This window comes from Amblyraja radiata, chromosome 23, assembly GCF_010909765.2.
Source record: "Amblyraja radiata isolate CabotCenter1 chromosome 23, sAmbRad1.1.pri, whole genome shotgun sequence".
Taxonomy (NCBI): Eukaryota; Metazoa; Chordata; class Chondrichthyes; order Rajiformes; family Rajidae; genus Amblyraja; species Amblyraja radiata.
This window is the reverse complement of record NC_045978.1, coordinates 24,014,135-24,030,050: the sequence shown is the minus strand read 5'-3', so window position 1 is coordinate 24,030,050 and position 15,916 is coordinate 24,014,135. Positions and strand designations below refer to the sequence as shown.

Here is a 15,916-nt window from a genome sequence, read left to right as displayed (position 1 = left end):
AAATACACTCAAGCTAAAGACAGTTCCCCGGGTGCTCCAGTTTCCTCCCAAACTCCAAACACATACAGATGTGTAGGTTATTTGGTTTCAGTGAAGATTGTAAATTGAGGACTGGCCAAATGTTGTGCCTTCCACCACAGTGATGAATGCTGTGGTGGATGTTTGTGTTACATTTTTATTGTGTATTGTGTGTTCTTTTTCATTGTACCGCTGCTGACAAATTCATTTCACTTGCACTTTATGTGCAATGTGACGATTAAAACTGAAAAACAAAAAAAAATGTTTTAAAAAAATTGTCCCTAGTATGTAGGATAGTGCTAATGTACGGGGTGGTCGCTGGTCGGCACGGACTCGGTGGGCCGAAGGGCCTGTTTCCGCACTGTATCTCTCATCTAAACTAAAGTAAGTGTCTCTGCTCTGTGTTCATGTAACAGATTGTTGAGTAATTTAACATCCGCTTCTTTTCTCTTGCCCTGTGGAAAACCAACCCTCAGCCACTTGCAAGCGAACCACAGCAAGACCTTCCAGAGGAATAACGTGGACTTCCTGGAGACTCCCGAGATCATGACAACCATGTTGCTCCCCGGTAAGGGGGGAATGATGCCGATGGTCCAATGGCATCATTCTTTATTACCACGTGTACCACAATGGCCCATGGCATTCATTCCCATCATCTCATGGACCGTCGTCCCTCTTCTCCTTGCACAGCAGTCTTCAATCCGCAGACCGTGAAGGGTGCCTTCGCACCGGGCCTTTTGAATATCTCAGGAAAAAGTGCGGCACGGTTACACAGCGGCACAGTTACTGCATTACAGCGCCAGAGACCCGGGTGTGATCCTGACTACGGGTGCTGTCTGTATGGAGTTTAGTTAGTTTGAGTTTGGGTAGGAAGGAACTGCAGGTGCTGGTTGACACCGAAGATAGACAGAAAATGCTGGGTTAACTCAACGGGTCAGGCAGCATCACTGGAGAAAAGACGGCTTTTAAACCGGAGATTGACAGATTCTTGATTAGTAAGGGTGTCAGGGGTTATGGGGAGAAGGCAGGCGAATGGGGTTGAGAGGGAAAGATAGATCAGCCATGATTGAATGGTGGAGTGGACTTGATGGGCCGAATGGCCTAATTCTGCTCCTAGATCTTCTGAAGGCATGAAATGGAATAGGTGAGGTTTCCGGCCGAGACCCTTTTATACCTGATTTTGTTAAATTCCAAGGTAGACACAAAATACTGGAGTAACTCAGCAGGACAGGCAGCATCTCTGGAGAGAAGGAATGGGTGACGTTTCGGGTCGAGATCCTTCTTTGATCAATCCCACTGCTTTGCAGTGACAAATTCACAATGGCTGTATTTCAGCACTCCAAGAAAGTGCAGTCTCATTTCAAAGTACATTGATCTGATCTGTATTTATGCCTACAATATTCTGTCGTGCTGCAGCAAGCACGAATTTCATTGTCCTATCTGGGACATGACAATAAACTCTCATGACTTGACTTGAGTTGACATTTACAGCACGGCATAATTACGTATGGACATTTGCATTCAGTCAACTTCATATCCTTACTTCTCTGATTTGAATATTGTTTTACATAAAATGTGCATTTCTACTTTTGACTGATGCAATGTGTTTTGTAACTTCCTTCCTTCCCCTTTACTTAATGATTCCACAAAGCACCAACAGCTGGCATTTGTAGAGGGACCTCAGCGAATATCCCAGGTTATTTTGTAGGAAGTTTCCGAAATAGAAAAATCAACACTGAACATATGTAAGGAGAAATTAGCCTGGGTACTGTCCGATTCTCCTCCACCCCACTGTGGACATTGGACTTTGTCTCTGGAACTGATGCGCTACAATGCTGAGAACTATATTAAACCATAGAACGTAGAACAGTACAGCGCAGGAACAGGTCCTGAGGCCCACAATGACTGTGCCAAATATAATGGCAAGATAAAATAATCTTCTCTGGCATATCCCTCCATTCACTGTATATCCAGGTGCATAACTAAAAGCCTTTTAAACATCACTTTTGTATCTACCTACACCACCGCCCCTGGCAGCTCAGTCCGGGCACCCACCATTCTCTGGATAAAAGTTTTGCCCCGCACACCTCCTTTAAAATTTGCCCCTCTCACCTTAAATCTATGCCCTCTAGTCTTTGACATTTTCATCCTGAGGAAAAAAGATTTTGACGGTCTTAGTGCTGGTGATAGTGCTAGTGCACGGGGATCGCTGGTCGGCGTGGGTGGGCTGAAGGGCCTGTTTCCGCGCTGTGTCTCTAAACTAAACTGAATTTCAGGAAGAGTCGGAACTTCAAGCTGTCGGCCAGAAGCAAAGAGTCTATTACTCAGAGAGGGGAAATCCAGAGGACATAGATTTACGATGCGAGGGGAATGATAGTTAGCTGAGGGGCATTTATTTCTCTCAGATGTTGGTGGGTATGAGTCTATGACACCATGACTCAGTGCCATATCCCTCAAAAATGGATTGACCTCATCACCATTTTTCTCGGAAGCGCAGGAGGTGATCTTATGGAGATGTAGTCTATAAGATCATGAGGGGAATAGATAGGGTGAAGGCAAAGTGTCTTTTACCCAGAGTAGGGGAATCAAGAACTAGAAGAGATGGGCTTAAGGTGATAGGGGAAAGATTTAACCTGAGGGATAACTTTTTCCACACAGATAACTTTTTCCAGACAAATATATGGGTATATTTGTGGAACTGCTTTCTGGAATACCCATATTCAAGGTGGGTATATGGACCGACTCTACCGCTGTGCCTCTGAGCTGCTCTTTGAGAAGGAGGGGATGTAGGTATCAGACTTGAGAGAGGTAAACGTTAACTGTTCACACTGTCGCTCCTCATCCACAGCCTCCTGGTGGATCGTAAGCAAGAACAACAACAACTGAACCCTTTGCATTCGAAAGCAACATCACATCACAAGAACCTTCTCAGCAAAGCCTCATCCACGAGAACGTCTGATGTTGCCTCTGGAACCGAAGAAGCCATTCAAAGCAAGGCCCAAAATGATGAGATAAACAAAGCTGCACTCTCTATGACAACTAGCTACTGTGTAATTTGATTGCCAAAATTATTTATTGTGAAATGCAGATGGGATGCAGTTGACCTCTGAGCCCCAGTGTGACTTGAAGATAACTTATGGTTTACCTGTACGCAGTAACCCACACCTCTGCTAATTCTTTACCACAGCACAGCACTAGCTTGCTTCGTAATGTAATGAAATTGAAGTGGTCAACGTGTTTGTTTAATGAGCCAAATGTCGCGTGATACTTGGAAAGGAAGGATTTGAAAGATTTTGGTGACAGAGTGGGGCAGTGGAATTGATTGGGCCAAGAGTGATATCGGAACGTGTAGGAAGGAACTGCAGATGCTGGTTTAAACCGAAGATAGACACAAAAAGCTGGAGTATCTCAACGGGTCAGACATCATCTCCGGAGAAAAGGAGTTTTGGGTCTGAAGAAGAGTCTCGACCCGAATCATCACCTATTCCTTTTCTCCAGAGATGCTGTCTGGCCCGCTGAGTTACTCCAGCATTTTGTGTCTATCTTCGGTGATATCTGAACGCTTTCCTCCCCTGCTATATCCTGCCACCATATATGTTATTTTTGTATAATCGTTGAGGGAGGTTATCCATTTAATTATGTGCACAAGCACCTAGAAATTGATTCCATTAAGGCCTGTTTCTCATGAGGAGATTGTGTATACATGCAGTGCTTTTGTTGTGATGGTGCCTGCACCTTGGAAAAGTTAAATGTCAATATTTGGTTTTCCAGCTATTTAACACGTATGTTTGTTTTTCCAGCTATTTAACACATATGTATGCATACGTGTGCCTATTTATGTGCAGAAACAAAACACGCTGTATAAATGTGATTAAGCCTGGATTAGATGGCACTAGCAACTCAAATAAAATCTAAAAATTTGCAGATTCCGGTTAACTTAAATTAAACGGAAAGTACAGGAAACACACAGCAGGTCAGGCAGCATCTGCGGATGGAGAAACAATTAGCTTTTCAAACAAAAGGAACTGCGGGTGCTGGTTTACCAAAACAAGCACGCAAAGCGCTGGAGGGACTCAGCGGGTCAGGCAGCATCTCTGGAAGACATGGATGGGCGAAGTTTCATGTTGGGATCCTCTTTCATGCTGATTTTAGTAGGTGGGAGAAAGCTAGAAAAAAAGGTGGGTGCGGGACAAAGCCGGGCGAGTGATAGGTGGATACAGGTGGGTGGCAGGCGGGGTTGATTAGCAGATGGATGGGCAAAGGCTAGAGATGACAAAACAAAAGCTGTAAGATAACATGGATGGGAACGGTTTAGAGAGATATGAGCCAAATGCGGGCAGGTAGAATAAGTTGAGATGGAACATCTTGGTCGGAATAACAATATTTAATGGACATTTGGACAGATACATGGATAGAAAAGGTTTAGAGGGATATGGGCCAAATGCGGGCTGGTGAGACTTGCATAGATGGGGCATCTTGGTCAGCGTGGGCAGGGAAGGATCTGTTTAAGTTCTGTATGGTTCTATGAGGAAATGAGAGAAAAGGACGTGGAAGAAGGGATATCTGAGGCGGTGTAACGGCGGCGGCGACCCAACTTCGGAGGTTCGGCCGCGGGCCCAGTGGACTGACATCGTCGGGAGCTCGCGGGTCACAGGTTGGTGACCTGTTTTTCCGGAGCTCCCGCGGCAACAGCTTCGTCCGCTGGACTGGAGGGCGGCAGCTTCGACCACCCCGGGCCGCGGAGTTTGAACCGGCCTGTTCACGGAGCACGGTTGAGCCGCGGGACGTACTTACCATCACCCGGTGGGGGTCACAACATTGGAGGCCTGGATTGCCGCAGCGTAGAGGGAGAACAAGGAGGGAAGAGACAAAGACTTAAGATTTTTGCCTTCCGTCACAGTGAGGAGGTGCCTGGTGAACTCACTGTGGTGGATGTTGAATTTGTGTTTATTGTGTGTTTTTGTTATTTTATTATATGTATGACTGCAAGGTAACGAAATGTTGTTCAGTCCGAAAGGTCTGAATGACAATAAAGTTTCCAATAAAGTTTCTATTAGGGCTATAATGGAAAGATATGGAGGGGGGGGGGGCAGAATTATGGGAGAAATGGGAGGGACCCAGAGCCTTCACCTGATGAAGGGTCTGGCAGCAGTGATGTTACCTGTTTGTCTTTGCTCAGATGCTGCCTGACCTGCTGAGTGCTTTGAACATGTCCTGTTGTTATTCGCAGGTGAAATCCTACCCACCAGATAACTGGCCAGGCATTTCCTGGTGCCAACCCCCTTGGTGAATCTGATCATTTTATAGCGCCATTCATGTTGCTGATGAAATTACAAAATCGCGCACCACATGTTTCCTCCTTATCAACATAGATTGGATCTTTCAGGTGAAAACTATGACGCTTGTCATAAGCACACAAATCACATGATAGTGAGATCACTTGTGTGATGCCCGTTAAAAGGTCACCATCCTGATGTCAGTCTCTCACACATTGTATTTGGTAGGCTCAAAATATTTATATCCCATTGCTGATAGCGGTCTCCCCAAAACATGGCAAACTGTTTGGTTTAGTTAGTTTAGAGATAAAGCCTGGATACAGACCCTTCAGCCCACTGAGTACCTGCTGACCAATAATGACCCGTACACTAGTTTTATCCTACACTCTAGGGACAAATTACAGAAGCCAATTAGCCAATTAACCTACAAACCTTCACATTTTTGTACTGTGGGATGGGAACTGGAGCACCCGGAGAAAACCCACGTGGTCACAGGGAGAACGTACAAACTCTGTACAGACTACAGACCCTACAGACTCTACTACTGCGGCACTGTGTCGCCCCCAACTAAAAGACAGGTTTAAAGGGATATGGGCCAAACGCTAGTATGTGGGACTAGTGTTGATGGGACATTTAGATTTAGATTTAGATATGAACAAGGTGGGCCTAAGGGCCTGTTTCCATGCAGTATGGCCCTATGACTCAAGTTTAGTAGCGACATGGGCTCTTTAGCACATCGAGTCAACGCCGACCATCGATCACCCGTTCACACTAGTCCATGTTACCCACTTTCGCATCCAGCACCAGGGGGCAATTTACAGAGGATCAATTAACCCACAAACCTGCAGCCATGATCATATTGAATGGCGGTGCAGGCTCGAAGGGCCGAATGGCCTACTCCTGCACCTATTTTCTATGTTTCTATGTCTTTGCGATGTGGGAGGAAATCGGAGCACCCGGCGGAAACTCATGCGGGGTGAAGGTACAGCGTAGAGATGAACGCTGCAGGATATGGTTGAACCTACGAGGCTCACTATGTTTTTATTCATTCACCATAATGTGGACAGGCCTGGCAAAGTCGTTGATTATTGTCTATCCCTACCTGAATTGTCAGGAATCAATGGCTAAATGGTTATGTATTATCATGTGTATAGACAGACATACAGTGAAATTCTTTTTTTGCATCCAGTTCAGTAAAGTACTGCTTACACCTAACCCCAAACCCCGATTAATACAAAGTGCATAGAAATAGTCCACTGAGACTGCAAGCAAGTTTTGTCGCCATTTTCAAAGTCCAGTCGCTCAGTCTCCTGAGGCGGGTGCCGATCCAGACGGACCTCAGTCTGCCGCAAGGCCTGTCTCCCCATCCCTATCCCTTCCACCCACATACCTTCCTCTGGCTTCATCATTTGCACTCTTTTTTTTTCCTTATCTCACCATCTCACCATCTGTCTATCAACCCCCCCCCCCCTCCTTCATCTGTATCCACCTATCACTTGCCAGGCTTCGTCCTCACCCCCCACCCCCCCCCCCCCCCCCCCTTCCAGTTTTCTCCCCTCTACCACAGTCAGTCTGCAGAAGAGTGGGGTTGGCACAGTGGCGCAGCTGTAGAGTCGCTGCATTACAGCGCCAGAGACCTGGTTCGATCCTGACTACGGGAGCTGTCTGTAGAGAGTTGGTACATTCTCCCTATGACAGCATGGCTTTTCTTCGGCTTCCTCCCGCACAGGTTTGTAGGTTAATTGGCTTCAGTGAAATTGTAAATTGCCCCCGGTGTGTAGGATAGTGTTTATATATGGGGTAATCGCTGGTCGGCGTGTACTCGATGGGCTGAAGGGCCTACTTCCGCACTGTATCTCTAAAGTCTAAAATCGAAAGAGTCCTGACCCGAAACGTTGCATATCCATGTTCTCCAGAAATGCTGCCTGAACTGCTGAGTTACTCCAGCACTTTGTTACTGTTTTAATTTAATTAATTTATTCAATTACATAACTTTAAATTCCCAATTTGCTGTGAATTGGAATTTCTATGATGGAAGGCGAAAAAAAGTTCAATCTCTTCCCTTCTTTGTTCTCCCGCGGTCGGGGGCCTCTAACCTTCCGTCGACGGGACGACCTTGGCTCCCGTAGCCGGCGGAGGTCCTCCTCATCGGGGCGATCAAGCTCCTGCATCGGGGGGAATCTTCCCCCCCCCCCCCCCCCCCCCCCCCCCCCCCCCCTGCGCCGGCGATCTACCTCGGGTCGGGGCTAGTCGAACGTCGTGCGGTTTTGGAGCTTCCCGACTCGGACTCTCCCGATTCTGCGAGCTCCTTGATGTTAAAGTCCGCAGGCCGCAGTTGGAGCGACGATCCCAGGCAAGGAATCGGCTCCGATGGTGAGTCCACGTCCCCACGGGGGAGCTCAAAGTCAGTCCCGAGCTAGGCCTCCAGCTCCACGATGTTAGGCCGCAGAGCGACCGGAGATACGGTCCGGAAAACAATCGCATCTCCGGCAAGGTAAGAGATTGAAAAAAAGTTTCCCCCGACCCCCTTGCCCCCCCACCCCCCACATAAAACAATCCGGAGAACACTAACACAAACTTTTAAAGCACACTAAAAAGAACAAAAAAAAGACGAAACGGACAGACAGACTGTAGGCGAGGCTGCCATCAAAGCGCCACCTGGTGGTAATGTTAAAGTTCCTGATGTGCCAGCTCTTTCAAGGTAACTTGGTACTTTCTGACCATCAGCTACATGAGTATGTGTACAAATATTCAGTAGGTATGAGCAAGGGATCTTAAACAAGGGGTTAAAAACAAAAAATGAGACATTGATAAGTCTAGTTTAGTCGAGCTCAGAGATACAGTGTGGAAACAGGCCCTTCGGCCCACCGAGTGCACGCCGGCCAACGATCACCCAAACACTAGTTCTATCCGACACACTAGGGGCAATTTACAGAGGTCAATTAACCCACAAACCTGCTCATCTTTGGAATGCGGGAGGGAACCAGAGCACCCAGAGGAAACCCACGCGGTCACAGGGAGAACGTACAAACTCTGCACAGGATGCACCTGCAGTCAGGATCCAACCCAGGGCTCTGGTGCAGTAAGGCATCAACTCTACTGCTGTGCCACCATCGAGACAACTGCAGGAAGCCCATGAGCAGAGGTTGAAATTTAGATCAATGCAAAAGAATTGAAATGCCAAGCAGGGAAGGTGGAAGATTCTTAAGGGATATATTGCCAGAAATTTCACAGGTAATAACACAGGTGAGTTTCTTAATACATTTGTGAATTACTTAGTATGTTACCGTTTATCTGTGAGTGGAAGGATATAGTGTAAATAGTAAACCATATTGGATGTGAGGATCTCAGTTTCCATATTTAACATAGTGCCTGTTATGGCCTGTTATTCCACATCATCTGTGTGGATCCTGACCTCGGGTGCTGTCTATGCGGGGTTTGCACGTACTACCTGTTACTGAGTGGGTTCCCTCCAACATCCCAAAGACGTGCAGGTTTGTAGGTTAATTGGACTCTGTAAATCGCCCCTCATGTGTAGATGCAAAAGTGGGATAACCTAGAACTAGTATCAATGGGCAGCATGGACTCGGTGGCATGAAGGCCTGTTTACCATATAACCATTACAGCACGGAAACAGGCCATCTCGGCCCTTCTAGTCCGTGCCGAACACTTATTCTCCCCTAATCCCATCTACCTGCACTCAGACCATAACCCTCCATTCCTTTCCCATCCATATACCTATCCAATTTATTTTTAAATGATAAAATCGAACCTGCCTCCAACACTTCCACTGGAAGCTCATTCCACACAGCTACCACTCTCTGAGTAAAGAAGTTCCCCCTCATGTTACCTATAAACATCTGGCCCTTAATTCTCAAATCATAGAAACATAGAAACATAGAAATTAGGTGCAGGAGTAGGCCATTCGGCCCTTCGAGCCTGCACCGCCATTCAATATGATCATGGCTGATCATCCAACTCAGTATCCCGTACCTGCCTTCTCTCCATACCCTCTGATCCCCTTAGCCACAAGGGCCACATCTAACTCCCTCTTAAATATAGCCAATGAACTGGCCTTGACTACCCTCTGTGGCAGGGAGTTCCAGAGATTCACCACTCTCTGTGTGAAAAAAGTTCTTCTCATCTCGGTTTTAAAGGATTTCCCCCTTATCCTTAAGCTGTGACCCCTTGTCCTGGACTTCCCCAACATCGGGAGCAATCTTCCTGCATCTAGCCTGTCCAACCCCTTAAGAATTTTGTAAGTTTCTATAAGATCCCCTCTCAATCTCCTAAATTCTAGAGAGTATAAACCAAGTCTATCCAGTCTTTCTTCATAAGACAGTCCTGACATCCCAGGAATCAGTCTGGTGAACCTTCTCTGCACTCCCTCTATGGCAATAATGTCCTTCCTCAGATTTGGAGACCAAAACTGTACGCAATACTCCAGGTGTGGTCTCACCAAGACCCTGTACAACTGCAGTAGAACCTCCCTGCTCCTATACTCAAATCCTTTTGCTATGAAAGCTAACATACCATTCGCATACATACAAATCATGTCCTCTTGTTTGAATCTTCCCTACTCTCAATGGAAAAAGCTTATCCACGTCAACTCCATGCTGTTTTTTTTTAGGCTTTTAGAGATACAGTGCAGGAACAGGCCCTTCAGCCCACCGAGTCCGTGCCGACCCATACACTGGCCTAGACATACTAGAAACTGTTTTTACAACTTACCAAAGCCAATTAACCTACAAATCTGTATGTTGTTGGAGTGTTGGAGGAAACCGGAGCACCCGGAGAAAACCCACAACTCTAGCGCTGAACCATGGAGCCGCCCCTCAATCAATCAAGACAAAAACCTGCATGGTTCCTGAGTGAAGTGTGCTCAGTAGGTTCTTACCCTCTGACAAAGCCCGCTACAGAATGGGCAACACATGAGACTAGTCAAGTAACGAACGTGGACTTTATTCATGAGCTCTTTGTACGTTGTCACTGGATGTTTCTCTGCATATTGATTCTACCTGGAATATGCTGAGTCATGTGATACAGTTCTGGAAGGAGTAACAACCTTCCAGTGACAAACATTCCATACGGCCCAAATGATAGGAGGTAGTTGAGGCAGGTAATAGTTCACCATTGTGCAGGTACATGGCAGGAATGGTTTCGAGGGATATGGGGAGGCAAAAGGGGCTAGCTTAGGTGGGGCATCTTGTTCAGCATGGCGGGTTGTCCTGAAGGGCTTGTTTCCGTGACTCAATGACTCTACCCTTTGTAAGAATTACATACCTCCACTATTTCTCCCATGTGCAATATTCGCGTCTCGAACCCTCAGGACATTTCAACATCTGAACTCCAATGTACAGAGTGATCCTCCTTCTGTAACATGATACCTGCTCGGTTTGATCCGCCACGTTCACTTCGAAAGGACGGCTGAACAAGATTCCGATCCTCTGAGTTTTCCATGAATTACCAATTCTACTGAAGCCCATTAGGGCGGCACAGTGGCGCAGCGGTAGAGCTGCTGCCTGACAGCACCAAAGATCCGGGTTCAATCCCGACCTTGGGTGCTGTTTGTATGGAGATTGTACGCTCTCCCTGTGACCACGTGGGTTTTCTCCGGGTGCTCCGGTTTCCTCCCTCACTCCCAAGACGTACTAGTTTGTAGGTTAATTGGCTTCGGTAAAATTATAAATTTGTCCTATTGTGTAGGATAGCGCTAGTGTACAAGGTCGGCGCGGACTCGATGGGCCTGTTCCTACGCTACATCTCTAAAGTCTGAAATCCCAAATCTATAGGTTGGGCAGGATGGCTTAAAACAAAGATGCATTGCAAGGTGTCATGGAGAGGTTCCATCTACACTTCACGCTGCCTCGGCAAGGCCACCAGCATAATCAAACACCAGTCTCACCCCGGTCACTCCCACCTCACCCCTCTCCCATCAGGCAAGAGATACAGGTGCGAAAACGCAAACCTCCAGATTCAGGGACAGTTTCTTCCCAGCTGTTATCAGGCAACTGAACCACCCACTCACCAACTAGAAAGCGGCCCTGACCTACCATCTACCTCATTGGGACCTTCAGACTATCTTGAAACTGACTTTACTGGACTTTATCTTGCACTAAACATGATTCCAGTCTATCCACGTATCTGTCCACTGTGGACGGATCGATTGTAATTATGTATAGCCTTCTCACCGACTGGATAGCATGCAACCAAAAAGCTCTTCACCGTACCTCAGTACATGTGACAATAATAATTTAGACATAAGGTTCAGTTGACCTTCAACAACCAATGTCTTTGGCTTTGTCTATCACCACACAAATCCTCCCACTTCCCCTTTTCAGAGGAGAAGTGAAACTCCATTGCTCTTTGTAAATAGTTCAAGTTGGAACAATCTGAACTGGCCCATTCTCTGTTGCAACAACTCTCACTCTGTGTTGGTGCATCGCTCTCTGTGTCACCGGGCGAGGGAAGCCGCCCAGCCCGGCCCCTGCTCATCCCCGAAGACCGGGAACCGGAGAGGAGGGTGGAGGGTGTCGGTGAGGACAACAGGCCCCGGACAAGGGACGGTAGGAAGAACTCGGTGGTCTTACCATCCGTACCCTCAAGGTGGGCTGCGGGATGCACCCACCCCCGAGACACAAAGGCTGAAGGGGGCCGGGCGAGGAGAGGGACGACGGGTTCACGGGATGATCGGACGCAGGCGACGGCTCTCGACAGGCCTTTATGGCCAGTGGAGCAGGGACTGCGGAATGGCGCCTAAACCTGGCGACTCTTGCACATGGACTCAGTGGGCTGTTTCCATGCATTCTGTATCTAACCAGGGATTGTACGGCAATCTATGGCAATAAACTCACTGCAAATAAAAATCTCACTGCAACTTGGTACACGTGATAATAAAGAAACCAATGAAGCATCACCCCATCGTTAGTTTAGTTTAGTTTAGAGATACAGTGCGGAAACAGGCCCTTCAAGTCCGCGCCAACCAGCAATCTCTGCACACTAACACTATCCTACATACTGGGGACAATTTACAATTTTACCAAAGCCAATTAACCTACAAACCTGTATGTCTTTGGAGTGTGGGAGGAAACCGGAGTGTCCGGAGAAAACCCACGTAGGTCACAGGGAGAACGTACAAACTCCGTACGGACAGCACCCGTGGTCAGGATCGAACCTGGGTCTCTGGCAGGTGAGGCAGCACAGCTCTCCCTATGTCTTCTTATATGTCTTCTCCAACAGTTGATGACAGGGGCAGCAGTGGGCAGAAATGTCCACACATTCAAACGACCTGTAACATGTCCACTTTTCAAACTCTGGTCAGGGTCTCAGCTTTCTCTTCCACTGCTGGTAGTTTTTATCTCCTTGAAGACAAAACCAAACGTCTTCCTTTTGCTTGAAGGCACATTTGCTTTTTTTTAGCTTGACATTATGTGTCTTCCACTACGTAATTCAAATGCCATCCTGACTAATAAATGTGGCCTCTGAAACACTGGGTGTGGAACCTATTAAAAATCCGAAGCTATGATCAACTATGCATATGTTGCTTTAAATAGCTCAATACTGAGCCTTACAGATACTGTCTGTCTGCCTCTAGGGTGACAGTGGCTCAGCGCTAGAGCTGCTACCTCACAGCACCAAAGACCCGAGTTCAATCCTGACTTCGGCTGCCGTCTGTGTGGATGTGAGGGGAGTGTATACCAACAACTAGAGAATGGTCTTGAACTACGAACTACCTCATCCGAGACCATCGGACTATCTTTAATCGGACTTTACTAGACTTTATCTTGCGCTAAACGTTATTCCCTTTATCGTGTATCTGTACACTGTGGACGGCTCAATTGTAATCATGTATATTCTATCCGCTGACTGGTTAGCAGGCAATAAAAACTTTTCACTGTACACTTGACAATAAACGAAACCAAGTAACGCTGCACGTGCTCTCTGTGACCACGTGGGTTTCCTCTGGGTGCTCCAATTTAAATACTCTATTTGGGTTTGAGACCTGTGACTAATGCTGTCCTCAGGGTTTGGTGCCGTGCCCATTGCAGTTTGTCAACTATAATCAAAGATTTGGATGAGAATGCACATGGCAATGATAAGCAAATTTGCAGATGTCACGGAGGTGGGTGGTATTGTAGATAGTGGAGATGGTTGTCATAAAGTGCGATGAAGATTTACAAGGATGTTGCCAGGACTCGAGGGCCTGAGCTACAGGGAGAGGTGGAGCAGGCTAGGACTCTATTACTTGGAGCGCAGGAGGATGAGGGATGATCTTATAAAGGTGTAAAAAATTATGAGAGGAATAGATCAGGTAGACGCACAGTGTCTCTTGCCCAGAGTCTCTTGCCCAGAGTCTCTTGCCCAGAGTCTCTTGCCCAGAGTCTCTTGCCCAGAGTCTCTTGCCCAGAGTCTCTTGCCCAGAGTCTCTTGCCCAGAGTCTCTTGCCCAGAGTCTCTTGCCCAGAGTAGCGAAATCGAGAACCAGAGGACATAGGTTTAAGGTGAGAGGGGAAAGATTTAATTGGAAACTGAGAGGTAAGCTTTTCACACAAAGGAGGGTGGGTGCATGGAACGAGCTGCCGGAGAAGGTAGTTGAGGCAGGTACTATCGCAACATTTAAGGAACATTTAAACAGGTACAATCTTCAAAGCCTTTGTTAAACATGCTGTTACAGTCTGTGATCACTGGTCTAAATCCATGTTCTCCAGAGATGGGCACAAAGTGCTGAACTAATTCAGTGGGTCAGGCAGCATCTCTGGAGAAAAAGAATGGGGGGGACGTTCGGGTCAGGACCCTTCTTCAGACCAGTGGCGGACTGGCCAGGGTGTCAGCTTGCCTGATGAAGTGGGCCCCTGATGAAGTGGGCCCCCTTTGTCTCCTGGCAACCAATATTTTTAGACCCAGTCCGCCATTGCTTCAGACTGTTTCTACTGTTCTCCAGAGACGACCTGCTGAGCTACTCCAGCACTCAATATCTTTTTTCTAATGTAAATTAATGCTTTGAGAGTGCCTTTGTTTATCCTGGCTAAAGAAAGGATTCAGGTTACAATGCACTGTAAATGTCGAAGTCATACTTGGCTGCTTTGCACCAGCACTCCAGTTTGCTGTGTCACATCCAGCATTAGATCAGAGGGGGAAGTTTCCCTGGAATTTGCATCCCTTCAGCAGTATCCCAAGATCAATACCTTTGGACAAAGCCTTTGATAATCTAAATTACTCTGTCCTTTTTATTATACCTTACAGGACTGCCATTCTAAATATACAAATGAGAGGTTATTTGAGGGGGGGTCCCAGTGGCGCAGTGAGAACTGGTGCCTCACAGCGCCAGAGATCTGGGTTTGACACTGACCACAGGCTGAGTTGAGTTGAGTTTATTGTCACGTGTGCCGAGGTACAGTGAAAAGCTTTTGTTGCGTGCGAACCGACCAACGGAAAGACAATACATGATTACAATCGAGCTGTCCGCAGTGTACACACACAGGATAAAGGGAATTACGTGAATAATATTTAGTGCAAAATAAAGGCCAGTCAAGTCCGATTCAAGATAGTCTGTGGGTCTCCAATGAGGTAGATAGCAGCTCAGGACTGCTCTCTAGTTGTGAGTAGGATGCTTCAGTTGCCTGATAACAGCTGGGAACAAAACTGTCTCTGAATCTGGAGGTGTGCGTTTTCACACTTCTGCACCTCTTGCCTGATGGGAGTGGGGAGAAGAGGGAGTGACCGGGGCGAGACTGGTCCTTGATTATGCTGGCAGCCTTGCCGGGGCAGCGTGAGGTGTAAATGGAGTCAATGGAAAGGATGTTGGTTTGTGTGATGGTCTGTATGGAGTTTGTACATTCTCCCTGTGGCTGCCTGGGTTTTCTCCGGGTGCTCTGGTTTCCTCCCACACTCCAAAGACGTGCGGGTTTGTAGGTTGATTGACTTCTGGAAATTGTCCCTAGTGTAGGTTAATGCTAGTGTATGCGGTGATCGTTGGTTAGCACAGACTCGGTGGGCCGAAGGGCCTACTTCTGCACTGTATTTCCAAAGTCTAAATAAAATAGTAAAATAAAGGGCACTTGGAAATAGTCAAAGCAGTTACTGAAGGGATAATCGGTGTGTGGGTAGAGGTGAGATTAAAACCAGTGGGTGCACTAAGTTCAGATTTCCCGATGACATTTGATGAGATCCCACTTCAAAGGTCAGAACAGAAAATGGAGATATGGATAATAGACTTGCAGAAAAAGGGAAAGGCACGGTGGCGCAGCGTGTCGAGTTGCTGCCTTACAGCGCCAGACACCTGGGTTCGATCCTGACTACGGCTGCTGTCTGTACAGAGTTGAGTTTAGTTCAGTTTCTTGTCCCGTGAAAAGCTTTTTGTTGTGTGCTATCCAGTCAGTGGAAAGCTATACATAACTATAATCGAGTTGTCCGCAGTGTATAGATACAGGATAAAGGGAATAATGTATAGTGCAAGATAAAGTCCGATTAAAGATAGTCCAAGGGTCCCTAAGCAAATCCAAAGGTCTCCAATGAGTTTGTACGTTCTCCCTGTTGGCTTTCTCCGGGTGCTCCTGTTCCCTCCCACAGAAAGAGAAGCAGGTTTGTAGGTTAATTGACTTCAGTACAAATTGTAAACTGTTC

General features: G+C 47.0%; 1 protein-coding gene across 1 annotated transcript in view; it reads left to right on the top strand.

Annotated features, from left to right (window-relative positions):
* Nucleotides 1–3,944, top strand: part of LOC116986359 (N-terminal EF-hand calcium-binding protein 1-like) — a 68,770-nt gene extending 64,826 nt beyond the window's left edge. Inside the window, exons 12-13 of the mRNA XM_033041815.1 lie at nucleotides 495–586; nucleotides 2,867–3,944. Of these exons, the coding sequence (XP_032897706.1) occupies nucleotides 495–586; nucleotides 2,867–2,904 (130 nt within the window). The 3' untranslated portion in view covers nucleotides 2,905–3,944. The remainder of the gene's footprint in view (nucleotides 1–494; nucleotides 587–2,866) is intronic.
* Nucleotides 3,945–15,916: the final 11,972 nt, after the last annotated feature.